This window comes from Nicotiana attenuata, unplaced genomic scaffold, assembly GCF_001879085.1.
Source record: "Nicotiana attenuata strain UT unplaced genomic scaffold, NIATTr2, whole genome shotgun sequence".
NCBI lineage: Eukaryota > Viridiplantae > Streptophyta > Magnoliopsida > Solanales > Solanaceae > Nicotiana > Nicotiana attenuata.
In genome coordinates this window covers 27,538-49,986 of record NW_017670565.1, presented here as the reverse complement: position 1 = coordinate 49,986, position 22,449 = coordinate 27,538, and the positions used below count along the sequence as shown (strand labels likewise).

The 22,449-nt window shown below is 39.8% G+C and overlaps 1 protein-coding gene across 2 annotated transcripts in view; it reads left to right on the top strand.

Moving 5' to 3' along the window:
- Positions 1-17,424: 17,424 nt before the first annotated feature.
- Positions 17,425-22,449, top strand: part of LOC109241034 (BAG-associated GRAM protein 1-like) — a 16,907-nt gene continuing 11,882 nt past the window's right edge. Inside the window, exons 1-3 of one of the 2 annotated variants that reach the window (XM_019407740.1) lie at positions 17,425-17,934; positions 21,492-21,542; positions 21,713-21,810. In XM_019407740.1, the coding sequence (XP_019263285.1) occupies positions 17,752-17,934; positions 21,492-21,542; positions 21,713-21,810 (332 nt within the window). In that variant the 5' untranslated portion in view covers positions 17,425-17,751. Of the gene's footprint in view, positions 17,935-19,547; positions 19,569-21,491; positions 21,543-21,712; positions 21,811-22,449 lie in introns of those variants that run through there. The other variant, XM_019407741.1, reaches the window with a different exon arrangement.

The window sequence follows — 22,449 nt, the reverse complement described above, 5'->3', positions numbered from 1 at the left end:
CAGTCTGAGCTGCTCTATTACCTTCGACCTGATAATGTTGGCCGAGCTACCTGGATCCACGAGTACACGTTTTATTTGAAACGTATTTACGAGGAAAGAGATTATCAGTGCGTCGTTGTGAGGTCGGGACAGGGTCTCGGAGTCCTCCTCGCTGAATGTGAGGGCATCTTCGGGTACGTATCCCCGGGTTCGCTTTTCTCTGGTGATGGATATTTTTTTCCTTCTCATCACGGGTTCCCGGGGAGCGTCGCCCCCTAATATCATGTGGATAACATGTCGTGGCTCATTTGCTTCGTTCTTTATGGCCGCCTCTCTTTCTCGGAACTGATTTTTGGCTCGGTCACTCAAGAATTCTCTGAGATGACCCTTACTGAGTAACCTGGCTACTTCCTCTTGCAGCTGGTGACAATCCTCGGTTCTGTGGCCATGCGTGTTATGAAATTTGCATACAAAGTTATGATTCCTTTGGGAAGGATCCGATTGTACAGGCCTGGGCCATCTGGTATCCTTGATCTTGCCGATGGCGAACACGATGTCTGAAGCATCAACGTTGAAGTTGTATTCTGATAGGCGCGGTGCCCCTGTTGGCCCCGTGTTTCCGTCGAATCCGGCTCTGTTAATGGGTCCCCGAGGATTCTGCCCTCGGTTGATCAGTCGGTCGTTGCGAGGTAGGTTGCGTCTTGGGGCGTTTCTCCTGTCTTCGGTGTATGGCTGATACCTTTCTCTATTTGGCTTTGATTCCTTCGCTAAGAGCCTGGTCGGGTATACTGAGCCCGAAGGGGCTCCTAATTGGTCATCCTCGACCCTGATCTTCGACTGATATCGGTTGTGGACATCCGACCAGGTTACGGCAGGATACTCGATTAGATTTTCTTTTAGTTGTCTTGAGGCCACTGAACTCCGCTCGTTCAAGCCTTGAGTGAAGGCCTGTACAACCCAGTCGTCGGAGACCGGGGGTAGTTCCATTCGTTCCGTTTGAAAGCGAGATACAAACTCTCACAGCATTTTATTTTCCCTTTGCCTGATCTTGAATACATCAGACTTCCTCGTTGCTACTTTGATGGCACCGGCGTGTGCCTTTATGAAGGAGTCTGCCAGCATGGCAAACGATTCTATGGAGTTGGGAGCTAGATTATGGTACCACATCATGGCCCCCTTTGAGATCGTCTCCCCGAACTTCTTCAGCAAGACGGACTCGATCTCGTCGTCTTTTATGTCATTGCCCTTCACTGCACACGTGTAGGCGGTAACGTGCTCGTTGGGGTCTGAGGTCCCGTTGTATTTCGGGAGTTCCAGCATTCTGAACTTCTTTGGAATGGGTTTCGGAGCTGCTTCCTCCGGGAACGGCCGCTGCACGAACTTCCTCGAGTCTATGCCTTTCAAGACCGGGGGCGCGCCCGGGATTTGGTCGACCCTGGAGTTGTAAGTTTTGACCTTCTTGTCGTTGGCTACTATCATTTGCTCGCCCGACTCGATCGTTCTGGTAAGATCCTCGAGCATTTTTACGATAGCCGAGTCGGCTATCGAACCATTATTGCTCAATCTCTCCGGTACCTGTTCGGCCGGGGGAGTTGTTCCCGGTGCTACGGTGCTGGGAGTTTTTGGGTGGTTTTGCAGCTGAGCGATAGCCAGCTATTGTGCCTGCAACATTTTAAAAATAACATGAAGGCTAACTTCCTCTTCTTCCTGAGCTGGGGTGTTTTGGGCTTCCTGTTGGTCGCCTTGTTGTATGCTCCTGTCGGTGTGTGAGGTTTCGTCGATCTGTTGTGCGTCGCGCGAGCCTTCGTCCGTTGGAGTCGGCCCAAGTGCATTTTTGGGGTTCCGTGGCGGCACGCCAACGATCGGAATGGCCACACCATTCTCCCCGTGATTTTCGAGGTCGTCATTTTCTACTCTGTTCACTGAGCCAGACATTTTGACCTGTAATCGAAGATCTTGGACAAGAAAAAGTGTGAAAGATAACTTGCGTTGCGTAATGAAACTAGCAAGAAAATAATCACTATTATTTTTAGCCCCACGGTGGGCGCCAAACTTACCGTGAAAATGGTAATAACAATTAAATTTGTTGATGGGACTCTAAAAATACGTGATCTATTTTTATGCTAGTTGTAGAGCAGTTGATGCTATACGTGTGAAGCTTAAGGGCGAGATGTGAGCTGAAATAAAGTTATAATCGAACCGATAAATAGCTGCTTGGTGCCTTGAGCTAGTCGATTTAGGGCCTCGAGGTCGATTCCTGAGCTATTAGGGACAGTCGGGAAAGGGCTAACAGATGCGATAATATTAAAGGAGGCTCTTTATGGCCAATGATAAGCAATAAATGGAGAACAAGTATGAAGATAATAAAATAAAGCAACGATATCGAGAGAGTGTATCAGAGAGAAAAGAGAGAGAGAGTTATCATATATTTCATGTAGAGTAGTTGGAGCAACATCAGTCCCCTATAAAATGGTAAGGATCCCCTTTATATAAGAGGGGAAACCTGACAGAGTACAAAAGCATTAATTACGAAGGTAAAGGGGGATGGGAAAACTAGATGACACCAGGTTCTGCCAGTGCTAGTTGCACGCCTTGGGAACTCCCCCTCTCCGGCATTGCCATTAGGTAGGGCATTAGTGGACTTCGAGGGGGAGAGCTCGACCGCAACCTCGCGACCTCGAGGTCTCGAGATGATCTCCCAGAAATGCCTTGCTGACGATAAATCGGGCCCTCCGATTTTACCGTATACAATGCTTACCACAATAAAAATTATCCCTAGTCAACCCTTTTTAGCCTATAAACTTTTATTGACAATCACATTACAAGCTTATACCCCTTTGTTCTTAATTATCATTGTTTTGATCCTTTTACCTCTTATCACTTTAATTATAAAATGAGCGCTTAAAGAAGTAAGGAAGGAACTTGGGTGGCTTTTGAGTGGAACCAATGAAAGAAAAAAAAGGTGCACTTGTATTGTAAGGAATACACCACTAGCAGGAATGGTATAAGAGAAAAAAAATATATTGTTGAAAAGACAAAAAAATATGTAGCAAAGGAAAATAAGCATATCTTGTCCGTGCTAGTGTGTATGAATTAATGTAGTGCTTAAAGAAAGAGAAAATATTTTTGGGGGTGATATTGTTTGTGAAATTGAAGTGGATTGAAGAGTTTGCGCTAGAAGTTTATTATGAGATGTGTTAAAGTACTTGGGAGGATGAACCACTAATCCAAAATATATCTTACCCTTCCCTTAGCCCACGTTACAATTATGGAAAAGTCCTACTTGATTTTAGATCGAGCAATCATACATTAGTGGAGGTTTACATAATGGGCAAGCCTATGGTACTTTGTGCATGCATGTGACTTCTTTGTGAGAGTGAGGAATTTCTTTGATTTATCCGAGTCCTTAAAATATATTTGAGCATTTGATTCGAATGTGTGGATTCAACTTACTCTCTTGTTCATGTTGTGAGAGCACATGATTTTGCGAGGGATAAGTGACGTTATTAGATGTCTATATTATGTTAAGTATTCAAGCCATGAATACATTGTGATATAGAGTCGGTTTGTGAGGCTAGGATTGTTATAAACATGTTGTCATGTGTTGAATAAATTTTTAAAGTATGGCATAAAGTAAAGGGAAGTATGTGTTGAAGACAAATGCTAAAGTTTAATTGTTGCTATCAACCATAGTCATAGGTATGGTGTGCTTCGGATGTGCTAAAAGAAAATAAAGTGCTCTAGGTTAATGTGAATTGGTGGTTGACTCGAGGACGAGCAACGTTTAAGTGTGGGGTGGTGATGTTCGGCCAAAATGTTATACTTTTAGTACATTACTCGCCCTATATTTTGTTGGTTAAGTGATTAATTGTGCAACATTTGAGCTAAATTGTGGTGTTTAATGTGTAGGAGCATCGGAAGAAAGAGCCGAATGAAAGTTGCACAAAAAGAGGATAAAAATATAAGAAAAGAGCATAAAAGCATCAAGTATCCAAACCTGCTACAGACCAAGTAAAGCCAGCTTTATAGCATGCCTTACCGTGCTACAGACCAAGTAAAACTAGCTCTATAGCCAGCTTGACCGCATAAATAGGCCATGCTTAGCCACCTCTGTAGCCAGGCTGACCGCGCTATAAGCCGGGCCTCGCGAGGTCTATAGCCCGGTAATTAGAAGTCGCATGTTAAAAGAATCTGAACCGGATTTGGACTCAAGGACTTCAACCCTAGCCTATAAATACTCACTAAACATGAAAGGGGGAGGGGGCGTTTTTGAGATGGGGTTAACCCTAGAGAGACATTTTTTAGAGGATTCGGCCCAAGGAGGCAAGAACGCACTAGGAGCAAGGCGAAAAATTCTTCAATGGATTTTTCACTTCCTTCTTCCTATTTTCATTATTGGTTATAAATTCTAGTATTGTAGTTTTGCATACTATTATGAATAGCTAATTTGTTATCTAGGGTTTTGATGGAACCTTTTGTACGATGAATTCTTGTTATGTTTTTAATATAGATTTGCCTTTGATTTTTTCTCTACTTGTTCAACTATATTTTCGTTGTTGTTGTTAATCGAAGAGCTCTCAATTAACTATGCCTATTTAGTGTGTATGTTGCTCGATCGAGAGAGAGAGAGAGAGAGAGAGAGAGTACGCATTTATGTAGTTGTTTAACAATATCACTCCTACCGTGTGTGGGAGATCAATACGGAGGGTTAAAAGGCGGGATAAGAGATAACGAAATCTTGGTGCGATCATAGTGAGCGGTGAATTAGTGTCAGCTAGCGTAGTTCGAGAGAATACATCTAGTAAAGTGGTAGTTGCTCGAGAGAAAGATGATAACTAGGGATTTTGATGCATTTTATACTCCGTCCTGCTTATGCTTTGATCAAATATTCCTACAAAATAGTCCCAAAAGGCTTACGAGTTGTTCTTGATTGCAGGTTTGATCAACAAAGTGACAAAATGTCAAAGATCGGCTCAAAAGGAGTGAAACTTGCACAAGTACCAAAAACAAGGCAATCTCATGCAGAACAGGCCCAGTGCGGCCGCACACCACTTTGTGCGGTCTGCACTGGAAGATTCAGAGAGCTGATTTCCAGGATTCAAGGCAATGCGGTCGCACCCCATTTTGTGCGGTCCGCACTGAAGGCACCGCAGCCGCAGTCCATTCTCTGCGGTCCGCGGTGTGAAGATTCAGAGAGATCACATTTCAGAGTTTTAAGCCATCCTGGTCCGCAGTCAACTTTGTGCGGACCGCACTAGAAGCCTCCACGGCCGCGGTCCATTCTGTGCGGTCCGCGGAGCCCAAGTTCAGAGAGATCAATTTTGAAGGCCAAAGCCCAGTGCGAACCGCGGTCCATTTTGTGCAGTCCGCACTAACCCCGCAGGGGCAATTTTGTCTAGATTTTTCAGCTTAGTATAAATAGATTCTTTTTCCATTTTTAGGGCATCAGATATTGTATTATGTAAGCTGAGCTCGTGAGAAGACTTTTCTTAGCCATTTTGGGCACTTTTACGTAGTTTTAATCACTGAATCGTTGTATTTACTTTAGTAATTAATTAATATGTCTTTCTCTTCATCTATTTATCTGATTTTCTCTTCAAGCATGAGTAGCTAGACCCATTAGCTAGGGTTGTGGCTCAACCCTAGTGTGGGTAATTTATGGGTGTTGTGATTTAAGGTTAGATTGACTATGGGTGTTTGTTATTTGGGTCAGTTTTATGGTTTAATTTATGAATTAGTGGTTGCAAACACTAGTTTGTGCTAAGTTCACTTGGGCTCTTCTTGAGAATGAGAGCCTAAGTCTCCAAAATTGACTCGACAAGGAATTGGGATGGACTCAAGAGATTTGATAGTCCCAATTAAAGGGTTAAACCTCGAGAGAGTAATACCCGACTTGAACCCTAGATTCTTGGACAAATATGCATACCCAATTGGTCTTGAGAAAGTCAATTGGACAAAATCACTCTTTCTACTGAGAGGTGTAGAGTGGGTAGTATCGAGCAACGGTTATAACATATTCCCCAATCATGTCAATCGTGCTTTGGATGCAAGTACCCGTCAATTGGCCACCTAGGCGAAAGTCACTACCCTAGTGCCTTTTAAATTATTAGATACAACCTGCAATATTTAACTCTTAGCTTAATTTACTATTTGTAGTTTGTTAAAAGTAGAATTATAAAGAAAATCCCAAAAATGTTGAGAAGTGTAATTAAGAGCACATACGCATTCCTAAACTAGATAGACTCGACTCCAATTCTAGCTCTCTGAGGATTCGATCCTGACCCAAAATCGGGTAAAAGCTATTGCGACCCGCTCTTGCTACTTTTTAGTAGTGCGGAGTTGGCAGCGATCACTTTTTGGCGCCGTTGCCGGGGAGATAACGGTTTTGGCTATCTACTTAGTTAGGTTTGTGTATTGTTCTTCTTTCCTTCTTTGTTACTAATTTGTGTGTGTGAATACTTCAGGTACCAAATGGCTTTACATGCTAATGACCCTCTTGGAAACGTGCTTGCGGGGGAGGAGGTAGATGACATTGGAGAAGACGAGGTGCCTCTTGTACCTCCCAGACCACGACGAGACCGCCAGGCCAATGCTAATGAAACGTTCCAGACCCTCCTCCGCCACCTCCAAGAGCGGTTCCTCGAGTGCTCCCGAACCAAGGCTATGCAAGTGCTATTTTCCCTCCCAGAATCCGGGTGGGCAATTTTCAGATAACCAATGTGATGTTGACCTTACTTGAGCAGCGTGGGTATTTCACGGGCGCTGCGGATCAAAATGCCTACAAACATCTCAAGGGGTTCGTGGATACATGTTGGGGTAGCAAGCAGACGAATGTGTCCGAGGATGCTCTTAGGTTGAGGCTTTTCCCCTTTTCACTTCGGGGGAAAGCATTGGAATGGCTCGAGAGACTCTCGAACCATTCCATCACTACTTGGGATGAGTTGGCGGATAAGTTTATTGCTAAATTTTTCTCACCCGGGCACATGGAGGCACTTCGAGATGAGATATTGGCCTTCAAGCAAGAGCCCACGGAACCTTTGCATGAGATTTGGGAGCGGTATAGAACGATGGTGAAGGAATGCCCCAATAATGACATGACGGAGAATATGTTGCAACAAACTTTCTACCGGGGCATCAATACTACAAATCAATGCATAGTCAATCAACTCGCTGAGGTAATTTTATGAAATTGACGTATGATGAAGCTTGTGCCGTTCTTGATGAGATGGCGGATACATCCTCCGCATGGCAAAGTAGGGCCAATGTTCCTCAAGGTGACCCTACGGTTATTCATTTGCATAAGGAATTACATGACCATGGGCAAGCTATAGCGGAGTTCACAACTACTATGAACCAATTGGCTAAGGCACAGTTGCAACAAGTCCAAAATCCTCGCCAAGTGAATTCCATGGAAGGTGTTAATATGCTTGTCAACAAGAGAAGGCAAAGAAGACAACACAACTAAGGGAATGCTGAGCAATTTGATGATGATTGTGATGGGTTTCAAAATGATGGCTATGATGAACAGAGTGAAGAGGTTCAATATGTGAATAACTATCAAGTCCAACGGGGCAACTCTTCAAACCAACAACAGTGGCGACCCTAGAGCAATTGGGGCAATCAACAACAAAACAGTAGTAATTGGGGGAACAATAACCAAAACAACAACTGGGGCAATCAGAACAACCATCAAGGCAACCAAGGGTTGGAATGGTAATAACAACAATTGGGGCAACAATAACAATCAAGGTGGATGGAACAATGGGAACCAAGGAAACCGGGGGCAAGGCTTTCAAAGGCCCCCAATGTACCAACAACCGAAAAATCCACCCCCTTTCCCTTCTCAAGGTGCTAGTTCTTCCAAAAATGATATGGGTAGAATTGAAATGATGTTCGAACAAATGATGAAGAAGAATGCGGATTCGGATGCACAGTTGGCTTCCCACAATACCTCTATCAGAAACTTGGAGGTGCAAATAGGCCAAATCTCTCAATCATTGAATACTCGCCCGAAGGGTGCTCTACCAAGTGATACGGTAGTGAACCCAAAGGGTGGGAACAACCATGTTATGGCACTTACAACAAGAAGTGGGAAAGGCGGTGATGTGAATGCCTCGAAACAAAAGCAAGTTGTTGAAGATGATGTTGAGTTGCAAGAAGATGCGGTTCCTTTGGTAGGTGAAGATGTGGTTGATGACAATGTGAACAATGAAGTGAGGATTGACATTAATGAAACCGAGGTGGAAACTCAAGAGGCCGTGAACCCGTCTAGGGAGCACGTAATTGACATGCCGGAGCCGGTTGTGCCAAAAGCCAAGGCACCTTTGCCTAGGCCACCTCTCCCCTATCCTCAGAGGCTAGCCAAGCAGAAAAGTGAGAATCAATTCAAAAAGTTCATTGACATGATGAAGAGCTTATCCATCAACGTGCCTTTGGTGGAGTCTTTGGAGCAAATGCCTGGTTATGCTAAATTCATGAAGGATTTGGTTACAAAGAAAAGATCAATGGACTGTGAAACTATCAAGATGACCCACCAAGTTAGTGCTATAGTACATTCAATGGCCCCGAAATTAGAGGATCCTGGTGCTTTCGCTATCCCCTACACTATTGGTAGTGCAGACTTTGCCAAAGCTTTATGTGATCTTGGGGCAAGCATCAACTTAATGCCCTTCTCAATTTTCAATACTTTGGATATTGGGCCTCCGAGGCCAACTTCTATGCGATTGCAAATGGCAGACCAATCTATGAAGCAACCATTGGGTATTGTTGATGATGTGCTCGTCCGGGTGGACAAATTCATCTTGCCAGCATTGTGAGATAGATAATGAGGTCCCGATCATATTAAAGAGACCTTTCCTTGCTACGGGGAAGGCTCTAGTTGATGTGGAAGCAGGGGAACTCACTTTCAGGGTAGGTGATGAAAAGGTAGTCTTTCATGTGTGTAAGTCAATGAAGCATCCCAATTGTAACGAAGTGTGCTCATTTGTGGATTTAGTCACGGCTGTAATAATTGATGACACAAGTGCAATGATTAATGTTGAGGATCCTTTGGAAGCCGTATTGTTGAATATGGATGCCAATGATGATGCGGGCAGAGTGGAGTGTGTTAATGCTTTACATGGGATAGGCTCTTTTCCTCTGAGCCTAGAAAATTGTCTTTGGATCTTGAAAACCGGAAAACTCCACCAACAAAACCTTCAATTGAGGAATCCCCGGTGTTGGAGTTGAAGCCATTACCTCCACACCTCAGGTATGAATTCTTGGGCTCTAATTCAACTCTACTAGTTATTCTTTCCTCTTGTCTTACTAACATGCAGGTTGATGCCACACTGGCGGTGCTTCAAAGGCGAAAAAGGGCAATTGGATGGACTTTGGCCAACATTCGGGGAATAAGCCCCGCATTATGCATGCACAAAATCATTTTGGAGGATGATGCAAAACCCTCCTTGGAGCATCAAAGAAGATTGAACGAGGCAATGCAAGAGGTGGTGAAGAAAGAAGTGATAAAATGGTTGGATGCCGCGGTTGTGTACCCTATTTTCGATAGCTCGTGGACTTCTCCGGTGCAATGTGTACCGAAGAAGGGTGGGATGACTGTGGTGAAAAATGACAACAATGAACTTATTTCCACTCGGACCGTTACCGGATGGAGGGTATGCATAGACTACCGGAAGCTAAACAAGGTGACCTGCAAGGATCATTTCCCTTTGCCATTCCTTAACCAAATGCTTGATCACCTTGCGGGGCGTGCCTTTTATTGATTTTTGGATGGATATTCGGGGTATAATCAAATCTTAATCGCTCCGGAGGACCAAGAGAAGACCACCTTTACTTGTCCATATGGCACCTTTGCTTTCTCTCGGATGTCGTTCGGGTTGTGCAATGCTCCGGCGACATTCCAACGATGCATGATGGCTATTTTCACCGATATGGTGGAAGAAATTTTGGAGGTCTTTATGGATGATTTTAGTGTGGTTGGTGATTCCTTTGAAGAGTGTTGGGAAATTTGGATAGAGTTTTGGCCCGGTGTGAAGACACCAACCTTGTGCTAAATTGGGAAAAATGCCACTTCATGGTTAAAGAGGGCATAGTGTTAGGCCATAAAATTTCAAAGCATGGGATTGAAGTCGACAAAGCCAAGATAGAGGTGATTTCAAGGCTTCCTCCCCCCACTTCTGTCAAGGGGGTGAGGAGTTTTCTTGGTCATGCGAGGTTCTACCGGCGATTTATCCGAAGGTAGTGAATCCTCTTTGCAAGTTGCTAGAAAAGGATACCAAGTTTGTGTTCGATGAGAGATGTATGGAAACATTTGAGCTTCTCAAGCTTAAGTTGACCACTGCCCCGATCATTACCGCACCCAATTGGAGCTTTCCTTTCGAGCTCATGTGCAACGCGAGTGATGTTACGGTTGGGGCAGTTTTGGGTCAAAGAGTGAACAAAATGTTTCATCCATTGTACTATGCGAGCAAGACTATGAATGAGGCTCAAAGGAACTACACGGTGACTGGGAAGGAATTATTGGCTATTGTGTTCGCCATGGAAAATTTTCGGCCATATCTTATGGGAGCCAAAGTCATAGTGCACACCGATCATGCAGCTCTTAGATATTTGATGACAAAGAAAGACTCCAAAGCTAGACTGATGCGATGGGTCTTATTACTTCAAGAGTTTGATTTGGAGATAGTGGACCGAAAAGGTAGTGAAAACCAAGTGGCGGATCATTTGTCCTGCTTGGAGGAGGAAGGCAGGCCGTGTGATAGCCTAGAGATCAATGATACATTTCCCGATGAGCAATTACTTTCTGTGTCGATGTGTGATATGCTATGGTTTGCGGACATTGCTAATTTCCTTGTGACTGGCATCATCCCGTGTGAGCTCTCTTCTAACCAAAGGAAGAAGCTCAAACGGGATAGTTTGGACTTCTATTGGGACGAGCCATACTTGTTCAAGATTTGCACTGACGGAGTCATCCGGAGGTGTGTACCTGAGGAGGAGCAATTTAGCATTCTAGAGGCTTGTCATTCCTCCCCCTATGGTGGCCATCATGGAGGGGCGAGGACGGCTTCGAAAGTTCTGAGTTGTGGTTTTTATTGGCCAACCTTGTTCAAAGATGCAAGTGATCTAGTAAGAAGATGTGATCAATATCAACGAGCGGGCGGGATTTCCAAGAAAGATGAGATGCCTCTAAACACCATTCTTGAAGTTGATGTCTTTGATGTATGGGGTATCGATTTTATGGGCCCTTTTGTAAGCTCGTGTGGAAACACTTACATTCTTGTAGAGGTTGATTATGTGTCAAAATGGGTTGAGGCCGTGGCCTTGCCCAACAATGAAGCTAGGAGTNAGCAAAGCTTCACTTGGGCCTAGCACATTTGCCTTTGATCTTATGGTCAAAAACAAATTGTTGTGTTTAGGATGGTGAAAGTCGTGACCTTGAGACTCTTGTGTTGGCCGATAATCATCAAGTGGTTTTTCGGGACCATTATGAGCTTAAATCTTATCTAAAGTCGTTGTGGGCCCCCGACTCTGTGTCTTTAGCAATCCCTTAGCTTGTGTGGTGAGTAATTGAATTGCAAGTCCAAGTCCCGAGCCATTGGTCTAGAACTTGCCCTGAATGTTTGTTGAGGCAAAATCCTAGGTGAATTTTGACTTAAGACATGATTATAGGCTCTGCTTGATCCAAATGATAGTTTGAACAATTCATAACCTACCAGTGATATGATCCCTAGTTAACCCCTTTGAGCCTTAGAACTTTTTCTTTCATGAACCATAATACAAGCCTATACCCGTTCTAAAAGATACCCTCTCTTGGCAGCCGATCATTCCTTTAGCACATGGCAAAAGTATAATTTTGGGGGGAGAGACGAGGATTGCAATAAAGTGGTAAAAAGGCACAAAAATGAGGAAAAGGAAAGGCAATAAAAAAGAAAGAAAAGCAAAAAGACAAAAAGAAAGTTCAATATGAAAAAGAATAAAAAGGGATTCAAAGAAAAGCAAAGAATGAAAGGTGTGGAAACTTGAAAAAAGGAGAAAAAGGTTGAAATGCATAACAAAGAGTGACAATGTGTCTCTCTAACCCCTTAGAAAGAAGTGAAAATGACTCAAAGAGTCAAGTGAAGGAATGCCAAATGAATCAAAAGAAGTGCTTAAGGGAAGATGGAACCCACTTAGACCAAAACATTCCCTACCCTGAACCAAAAGCCTTCACAATGTCTCCACAAAAGCCCTATATGATCTTGAGTTGAATGAAGCTTACATTAGTGGATACTCACATAAGGGGCAAGCATATGGTACCTAGAGCCGGACTGTGACTTTTTCTTGAGAGAGATAAGTGAATTTCCGTTAACCTCGTTTTGCGTGCCACTTTTCTAAAGGTGAGGTTTGCTTAGGGAAAGTTGAGGATGTGTGAGTTTGGGTTCCACAATGTCCAAAGTAATTGAAAGAGTTCTTCGATGTGTTGAGTCAACTCTTGATGCTCTTGTGTCGCACTTGATCCATGGTTTCTCAAAGAGTAAATGTTGTTAATGGTTCATTTGTATTGAAGGCAATTGCTAGTCCCAATTGATGCTAGTTGAGGTAACTTTAGGATAGCTGAAAATTTCTAGGATTTTTCCTTAAAGGTGTGGGTCTTATTTTGTTCGCTTGAGGACAAGCAAAAGCTTAAGTTTGGGGGAGTTGATAACTAGGGATTTTGACGCATTTTATACTCTTCCTGCTTACACTTTGATCAAATATTCCTACAAAATAGTCCCAAAAGGCTTACGAGTTGTGCTTGATTGCAGGTTTGATCAACAAAGTGACAAAATGTCAAAGATCGGCTCAAAAGGAGTGAAACTTGCACAAGTACCAAAAACAAGGCAATCTCATGCAGAACAGGCCCAGTGCGGCCGCACACCACTTTGTGTGGTCCGCACTAGAAGATTCAGAGAGCTGATTTCCAGGCTTCAAGGTAGTGCGGCCATACAGCATTTTGTGCGGTCCGTACTGAAGGCACCGCGGCCGCAGTCCATTCTCTGCGGCCTGCGGTGTGAAGATTTAGAGAGATCACTTTTCAACTTTGTGCGGACCGCACTAGAAGCCTCCGCGGGCGCGGTCCATTCTGTGCGGTCCGCGGAGCCCAAGTTCAGAGAGATCAATTTTGAAGGCCAAAGCCCAGTGCGAAACGCGGTCCATTTTATGCGGTCCGCACTAACCCCGCAAGGGCAATTTTGTCCAGATTTTTCAGCTTAGTATAAATAGATTCTTTTTCCATTTTAGGGCATCAGATATTGTATTACGTAAGCTGAGCTCGTGAGAAGACTTTTCTTAGCCATTTTGGGCACTTTTACGTAGTTTTAATCACTGAATCGTTGTATTTACTTTAGTAATTAATTAATATGTCTTTCTTTTCATCTATTTCTCTGATTTTCTCTTCAAGCATGAGTAGCTAGACCCATTAGCTAGGGTTGTGGCTCAATCCTAGTGTGGGTAATTGATGGGTGTTGTGATTTAAGGTTAGATTGACTATGAGTGTTTGTTATTTGGGTCAATTTTATGGTTTAATTTATGAATTAGTGGTTGCAAACACTAGTTTGTGCTAAGTTGACTTGGGCTCTTCTTGAGAAAGAGAGCCTAAGTCTCCAAAATTGACTCGACAAGGAATTGGGATGGACTCAAGAGATTTGATAGTCCCAATTAAAGGGTTAAACCTCGAGAGAGTAATACCCGACTTGAACCCTAGTTGCTTGGACAAATATGCATACCCAATTGGTCTTGAGAAAGTCAATTGGACAAAATCACTCTTTCTACCGAGAGGTGTAGAGTGGGTAGTATCGAGCAACGGTTATAACATATTCCCCAATCATGTCAATCGTGCTTTGGATGCAAGTACCTGTCAATTGGCCACCTAGGCGAAAGTCACTACCCTAGTGCCTTTTAAACCATTAGATACAACCTGCAATATTTAACTCTTAGCTTAATTTACTATTTGTAGTTTGTTAAAAGTAGAATTATAAAGAAAATCCCAAAAATGTTGAGAAGTGTAATTAAGAGAACATACGCATTCCTAAACTAGATAGATACTCGACTCCAATTCTAGCTCTCTGAGGATTCGATCCCGACCCAAAATCGGGTAAAAGCTATTGCGACCCGCTCTTGCTACTTTTTAGTACTGTGGAGTTGGCAGCGATCAAGAGCTACGCCACCCAAAGTACTCACGATTGGTAGATAATACTTAGGCGAAATTATAGAAGGCATAGCGGGAAGGATTCCGACAATTGAAAAAATTATAACTCTAGACCTCCTTAATCTTGTCTCCAACCCTTAGTCTTGCTAGTTGCTAATTCTACTGCTTTCTAGTATTTGTTAGTTAATTAGTTAGAAATAAACGTTATAATCTTTATAATTAGGAAATTGTTTGACTTGTGTTTCTTAGAAATATTGAACAACTATAGCTAAGCCTTAATTCTCTATGGGATTGGACTCCGGACTTGTAAACCGGATTATATTTGCAACGACCGCTTAGTCCTTTTTATAAGGTATAGTTGGGCGTGATCACTATAAATTGGCAAGAAAGTGGTAATTATTCTTGGTGTAACTCATGTGACTACTAAGAAATAATCTCACTAATTACCGTCTAAAGTTTAAATTTTGTAACCACCAACTCATCTTCTACAATTTTACTATTCCACTACCTTATTATTTATTATGTGAAAGCAAATTTATACCAAATAATGGTGTGCCTTCCTTGTATTGTGGTGTGAAAAATGTGTTGTACTGTGCATGAAAAAAGTAAGGCGATGTAGTGGAAAGAGAGTGAAAGAAGGAGAAAATATAAGTCTCCACCTTATTCTTTACAAAAAAGAATATTATTTTGCTGAGGGAAGGTGTTCATTTTGCTTGAGCTTTGGACTTAATAAATTGTCCAAAGTTTTTTCAAGTCATACAATGTTTTCGGATTATTGTATCCTGAATGGGACAAGTCAAGAGTGTTATTGGGATCATTTTCTAAGTATAGGAAGCAGAGAGGTTGCTAGTAGGTTTTTCTAAGTCCCTCCATAGTCCAGTCCTTGAGTTCTTTCTTTGGAAGTAGTCAGCCGTTCATTCAACACTGCTACAACCTCCGCACGCATTCGTCGACCGGCAGAAGTGCTTTTTCAGTTTGTTATGGGTTCCAACCCATGGACTTGGTAGCAGACGGTTCGGACGATGGTTGTGTCCTAGTACTTGAATCTCCCTAAAGAGAGCGAGATATCCGCACGTCTACATGAAGAATATTTATTTATTTATTTTTCAATTTTAATTTTCTTGTATTTTCACCAATACTTTTTTATTGCAAGTAGTCCATTTATGAAATTTTCAGTCTCTTTGTTCTTTTTTCTCTATATTTCAAAAAGTATCTCTTATTTTTCTTCCCATTTCTTTTGCTACAATTCCCTTTATGTTATGCAATTGCTTCTTTTACATATTTGGCTTGTAGTTCCTATTTTATTTTGTCAATTTAATGTTTTTATTAGTTTTCATTAACTTTTTATTTTCTTGAAGCTGATACGGTACTAACCAGTAAGATCTTTGGTGAAAGTTTAACAAAAAAACAATTACTTCCTCAATTTCAATTTGTTTCTTATTTCTGAAAGTATCTAATCCAAACAACCATTCTTTTCCGGAAAAACTATTATCCAAACATAAATTAATATTTAAATTTTTCAAAACATTGTTGAACTTTTTTGAAATGTAACTCTATCATGATGCTGACAATTTCTTTTTGGTTTATGCATAAGTTATTTCAAGCTTTCTGGAAATTAATTTGACTTATATCGCATAAGGCTCAAAAGAGGGAATTCTTTCTATCAGGAATGTTTCCATTCATAAAGTCCGGAAACTAAAAACTTGTAATTAAGTACAAGGAATTCCTATCAATCTTATGTCACTCTTTCGTGATGGTTGTTTAAATAAAATTAAAATATATCCAAGTGTGAATTGTTATCCATTGTGTTAACCACGTCAAATAATTGTCCCTTTTTGTTGAAATAACATTTCATCACAGAAGTATAAAATTAGTGTGAAACCAATATGACATGTAAAATTCTAAAAAGAAACCAAAGTAATATGAAAAATGAACAACAATTATACATATAGCGCATGCTTAGCATGCACTTTACATGTCTAGGGTAACATACAGCCATTAGCCAGGTCAGACATATATAGCATGTGCTATATGTCCCAATATTAAAATCTCTTGGTTCGACAATCGTCTTCCCTAACGGTCTTTCTCAATTTTTAAAACCTCCATAAAACCGCGGCTGAGATCCCCGCCACCCAGAATATTCTTTTGAGCCCGTTTGGATTGGTTTAAAAAGTGACTTTTCAGCAAAAATAACTTTAAAACCAAAAAAACTATAGTTGAGGTTGCCCAACTTATTGCTTTTGACTTGTTTTAAGCAGTTTTTAACTTATTTTAAATTTTTAGCACTCTTTAGCTTTGCCAAACACTGAAAAAAACTAAGAAAAACTTAATAGCTGATTTGACCATAGTAAAAGTCAATCCAAACACCCTCTTTGTTTTCATCAAGCTCAACAAAAGCAAGCGAGTTTTGAAGTACATTCAAGGCATAAAACAAGATGTTGGGCTCCAATTGTCAGAAAAAAAGAAGAAGATTTTTTTGGCACATTTGCAATCTTGAAATTTTCTTCAATTTGGATAATTTTAAACTTTATAAATGAAAAATTCGACTAATTAATCATAGGAAGAAGCATGCGTTTAGCATTGCATGGAATTTTTCCCTTTTTCAGTTTTCTTCTCGTTTTTCTAGCATTTTTTAAAAAAATTTAAAACTGTTTTTACATTTTATTTTTATTTTTCAATTGTAAAAATTAGACTTTTTTTACTATGCTAATTAATCTAATAAAAATATAAATATTAAATGAATTTAAAAGAGGAGGATTAAAATTTTAGAAAAGGATCAATATTATCCTTCAACTATGCTAATTAATCTAATTAGACAAATTTTAGAGTTTAAGATTCAATCATTAGCAAATATGGGTATAAATTGTCTAACTTTTAGACGGCAAAATATTTTTGACATCAAAATTTAATGGAGGATAAAAGTGATTTATTTTCGATAGTTGAAAGGTAATTTTGGCCCTTTTGCGTACTTTTTATTTAATAGTCTCCTTTACTAGACTTACTAAAAGAAGACCTGTTTGCCCCCAAGGAGAAGCAAAAAGCTGGAAATTCCACTAAAATTCACGTGGACGGCTTTTTAGAAAAAAAAAAAAAGGATAAAACTATCTAACTTTGAATTCTAACTTTCTACTAAACTTCCTTCTAGACGCTATAAAGTTCATATTTCCAACAATACCCCTTATCCTCCCTACTATTCAAGTTAGGAAGTCCAAACCAGCATCACAAACAATAGGGCTAAAAATGTCATTTCAATATAGACTATTTAATTCTCTTTTCCACGCTCTAACTTTCAACAATGTCCAATTTACAACTCCCCCTCTTTCTTCTTCTTCGTCGTCGTCCTCCTCCTCCTTTCTTTGACATTGACCCTGTCTGTCTCTTTCACACACTCACACACTCACTGCGTGTATATATACGATACATATATATATTATACACACAGTAGGACTGTTTGTCTGCTTGGAATTTTCCACCATTTTCCTTTGATCCACCGTTTTCTTTCCAACTATATATATGTGTACATTTTTTCTCAACAATTTCAAATACCAAATTTGTCACCACCCAATTGACTTCAAATAGCGTCTAAAAAAAAAGTTTCAGTAAAGCAGATGATTGTGGAGGCGGCGTTGGAGGTCTTAGTGCCGTCGTGGTGGGAGGTGAAAGTCACCGTCGCCGCCACGGCATTCATCATATTTTCTTACTGGTGCTTTGCACTCGGCGGAGGCGCTGCCTGCGGTGATGATCGCGTTTCCGTCGATGATTCCAGTGGTGTCGTCGATGATAAACAAAAGGTTTTTTCGACTGTTTTTTTTTTGCGTGGCTATTTTGAATTTATGTTATTTTATGGTTTTTTCTGTTTAGGAATTGTTGAAGAAATGCATATGGACAGAATTTCAAGTAATTGCTTGTTGTTAACAATTTTAATTTTAGTGATAGAGGTTATAGGGTATTGATTATTTATTCACTGGATAAGTAGGGCATCGAACCCTGCAGCTGACAAAAGCCTAGTATTTAAGTGGGAAATGATAAAGGGATGGGCCTATTATGACTTTGATCTGTGCGCCACTGACTCTCGAGGATTTCTCAGTTATAAGTCTTTTTATTGGGCACTGATGATGGGATTTTGGGGGTAATTTAGCAGTATTTTACAAGTTATTTGAGTGGGAAGAGTTGTCTTTTTTGGATTTACGTGACCGATCAGTATCAGTTAGTTACATGAAATTGCTTTGTGGTGATAGAAAGTGACTCTGTTATTGCGTGGTAGCACTTAGATAGAGAAGGTGAAGAATCATGGTGCATTGATACTGTAGTGATGCTTAATAGGAAAAGATTTCCTTTGGAAGTAGTAGGCCAAACTGAGAAAGAAGGCTTCTTTGGTTGCTGGTTTGAAAAGGTAAAGTTAGGCCTTTCTAATTAGGTTGCTCTTTTGAAAAAGCAAAACTTTGCCTTTCTACTTATTTCTAGGTAGGAAACAGCCAAATTCACTTTGGTTTTGCCATTGCTTACTTGAGTGTCTTGGTAAGGAAAAGATGCCTAGAATCAGGAAATACGATCGCGTCTCTGCTTGATTGACTTCATTAAATGTCATATTTGTTTATATGCTTGTTGAAATTGCTGCCTGGAAAGGGTTAGGCTAGGGAATAGTGGTCGGTGGTCACTTGGTCTCCTTATAAATGCCTATAAGTGTGAAATTACATTTTTTCTGGAGATTTTAAACTGGTTTGCGGTTGAGGCATAGTTGTAGTAGGAGTCGTTGTTATAGTATATAAGTTAGAGTATGTCCTAAACATTTCAGAAACCTAACAACATATTGTGGTATAATGTGGAGATGGAATGATGTGTAATGTGGCAATATTATTGTTTTGTGTTCTATGGCCTTTATATTGTGCAGACCACTGATAACCCCCTTTTTTTATTTCGTGAAACAACTAATGATAGCATTGCCTGCCTTATTGGCAGATGGGCAATCTTTAAACTTCATTGAATTCCCTAGCGGTGTCGATGAACATCTATACAGTAGTAAAATATATCATTCAGTGTTATTCTTCCGTGAAGAAAAAGTAAAAAAAGGCAGCCCGGTGCACTAAGCTCCCGCTATGCGCGTGGCATGGGGAAGGGCCAGACCACAAGGGTCTTTTGTATGTGGTCTTACCCTACATTTCTGCAAGAGGCTGTTTCCACGGTTCGAACCCGTGACCGCTGAGTCACATGGCAGCAACTTTACCAGTTACGCTAAGGCTCCCCTTCAAGGAAAAGTGAATATGAAAAAGTGGAATTTTTTTTATCGATGAGGCATAATTGATTGATTGATTGTGTAAGTTTACTCTTTTAACTCCAAAAGTTTGAATGTTGCAGGGTTGTTTTCCTTTTTCAGTGCGTCACTTAGGAACTCCACACTTTTTTAAAGATGAAAATTCCGATGGAGGTGCACTTGGATGGTGTTTATGAATTTTTTATTTTATTTTATTTTGAATTTAGAAAAATCTTTTGCTGGAAATATGTATATGACTAGTTTTTTCTTGTTCAAAATTATTTAGAAAATGATTAGGTTTGCACTACATGTCTGATTAGAATTTAGATGTTTCTGGTTTAAAGTCTCGACATATTATTCATTTCACCTTCACCATATAAGCATTACAGTAATATGACGAACATGTGCAGTAGAATTATTTATTTGGTCCATAGCAATATAAAAAGGTAAAAAAGGAAAAGTAAATTATAATTTTTCGCTTTGAAAAGAATAGCATAAGATGAAGGTTGAAAATCTGGAACATGATAACAGGGAGAAAGATTTGAAAATTAACAAGAAAAGATATAACAACAACAACAACAACATACCCAGTAAAATCCCACTAGTGGGGAAGAAAAGATATAATAAATCAAAAAAAAAAAAAAAAAAAAAAAGAACTCTTATTGGCTAACTGGAATAAGTTTGGAAAAAGGTTTCTTGTATAATTCAGGAAAACATTTCTTTGGGAAAAGTAATTTGTTGTTAGCAAACAGTTGTCATTTTTGCTTTTAAACCTTTTCCAGAAAATTTTCTTGGGCCAAGCACCAGTTGTAGTGAAGCTTATTGAATTAGAACTTACATATATGTTAGTTTAAGCTAGAGGACCCATTTTAAAGTTAGCTACATTTTGATTTGGGAAGTGTCTAAAGTTGGTCAATTTTACCTTTTTATGGTTTTATGTATAAGGCGAATGTTCCATTTCGAGAAAGTTGACGTACTTTGAAGTTTGAAGAACCAAATTAGAAACGAAAACCTCAATTTGAAGTGGAAGGAGTATACACTTGGTTATTTGTGAAAAAGCTAACTAGTAAAATTTAAAGCAGTTGGCAATAGATGTTTGGAGTTTTGAACTTCCCAGCTGATTAATATGTTTGAACATGTTAAAGGAGTCAGTAAATAGAAGAAATCAACCATGCGTTAATGATTTTTTAATCAGCCATGCATTGATGATTTTTTCTTTTAAACTGCATCTACTCTAGATTAAATGCGTTTATTTTATTTTTTGAGTATCCCAATATTAACCACTCTCCCAAACTACAGTTTAACAACGTATGAATCCTCCCAGATCATACGACCTAGATCAGTTTATGATGGTTGACTTCATTTGGTTTTGCGTTTGAAAATGTTTGATTTATCTTTAAATAGAAATTGTAAATTTAAAAGATCTGGGGAAAACACTACTGGTAAAAAACTTTTGAAAAGATAATTAGAGAAGACTACGTTGAAGAAGGCTGACGTTGACTACCTAGATAGTAAATAGGTTAAACAACATCGGAAGACTTGGTAATAAATCCCACAGTAGCTGTGAATGCCTTATTTTTCTAATCCACAAGAACTAGAAAGTAATCAGTGGTTCCCACCTGTTCACTCGCTTAACATAAACAATCTATGTTACGAAATCCTGATGTAATATACTGCCAAGTTAAAATTAGAAATTTTGGATTTGGAATTGACACATATTTTCTATGCAAAACATTTTATCAAATTAATCAATAATAATGTCACTCATCTCTTTGATACAGGTAATTTTATAATGGGCTGATAATTTAACATTTATGTATGTTATGTTTACTTTCGAAAATTTATGAGGAGTCACAGTTAACATGAATCTCCCACTTCACTGAGAGTTTCTTGATAAATTTTTCCTTGACTTGAGACTTTATGAACCTTGCCTGAACTGGATAACATTGAGACGGTTGTTTATTTAGTTTGTTTCCTTTTCCTCTTTTTGGCTTTTGTTTCAATTGCTCTCTTGGGAATTGTGATTGTAAACCTATTATCCATTTACATTGAGTACTTTCCGCTTGTTTGACATGTAGTTCTACACTTATTTTGCAGATGGGCCAGTTAAAAGGAGACCCTCAAACTAATTCTGCATATATAATCAAGGTATTTCTGAACGTGGTGCTCCTGCTATATGTTATCACTCATCTCTAATTGTGGTGTATTGTATTTTATTGCTAGTACTTACAAAGGTAACGCGTTATGTCTTGGGATTTAAATGCATGTAGCAGCTTTGTTAGCAATTCATAGTTGACTAGTGTTTTTCTATATTCCAGGTTGAACTATTAGCTGCTAAAAATCTCATTGCTGCTAATTTGAATGGGACGTCAGATCCATACGTAATCATCACTTGTGGCACACAAAAAAGATTTAGGTGATTGTATATATTTTTGTTATCCTGTTATCTTGGAGGGTCAGTTACTTAGGTGATGTTTCCTAGTTATATCTATACTTCCTTTTACTGCTGTGACTGCGACCAAGTTGCATTGTTGAAGAGGAAGCATGATGATTTTCTTTTGCGAGTATATATCTGCAAATTGAATGTCAATATATGACGGAAACATGAGAGATTAGTTGACTTAGTCCCTTCTGATTGCTATTAAAATTTATTTAAACAAGCATTTCTTTTGACTTGACGATCAATTTAAAAACTTTGTTACATCTTAGTCCTTTCATTTCGTTGAAAGTTCGTTCTAGTCTACTTCTAGCTGGTAAGACAATCTTCCTTGGTTTTCGTCATATTCCATATTTTCTAAATAAAATGATGACTATGGCAATATTGCAGAAATGAGATAAAGTCGTTTTGAGCTTTATGTTGGAGAAAACAGAAAAGATGTAATATTGGTGATTAATTTTGGTTTTAAGATAGTGTTGTGTTTCACTTCAGGTAATCTGTAGTAACAGTTGAAAGTCAACCACAGCTTCTCTGGTCAGCTGTGGGCATACATTCTTTTCTCATTAAGTTGGTTTATTGATAATGCGTACACCTAAGATTTGTTCATCATTCGGGAAA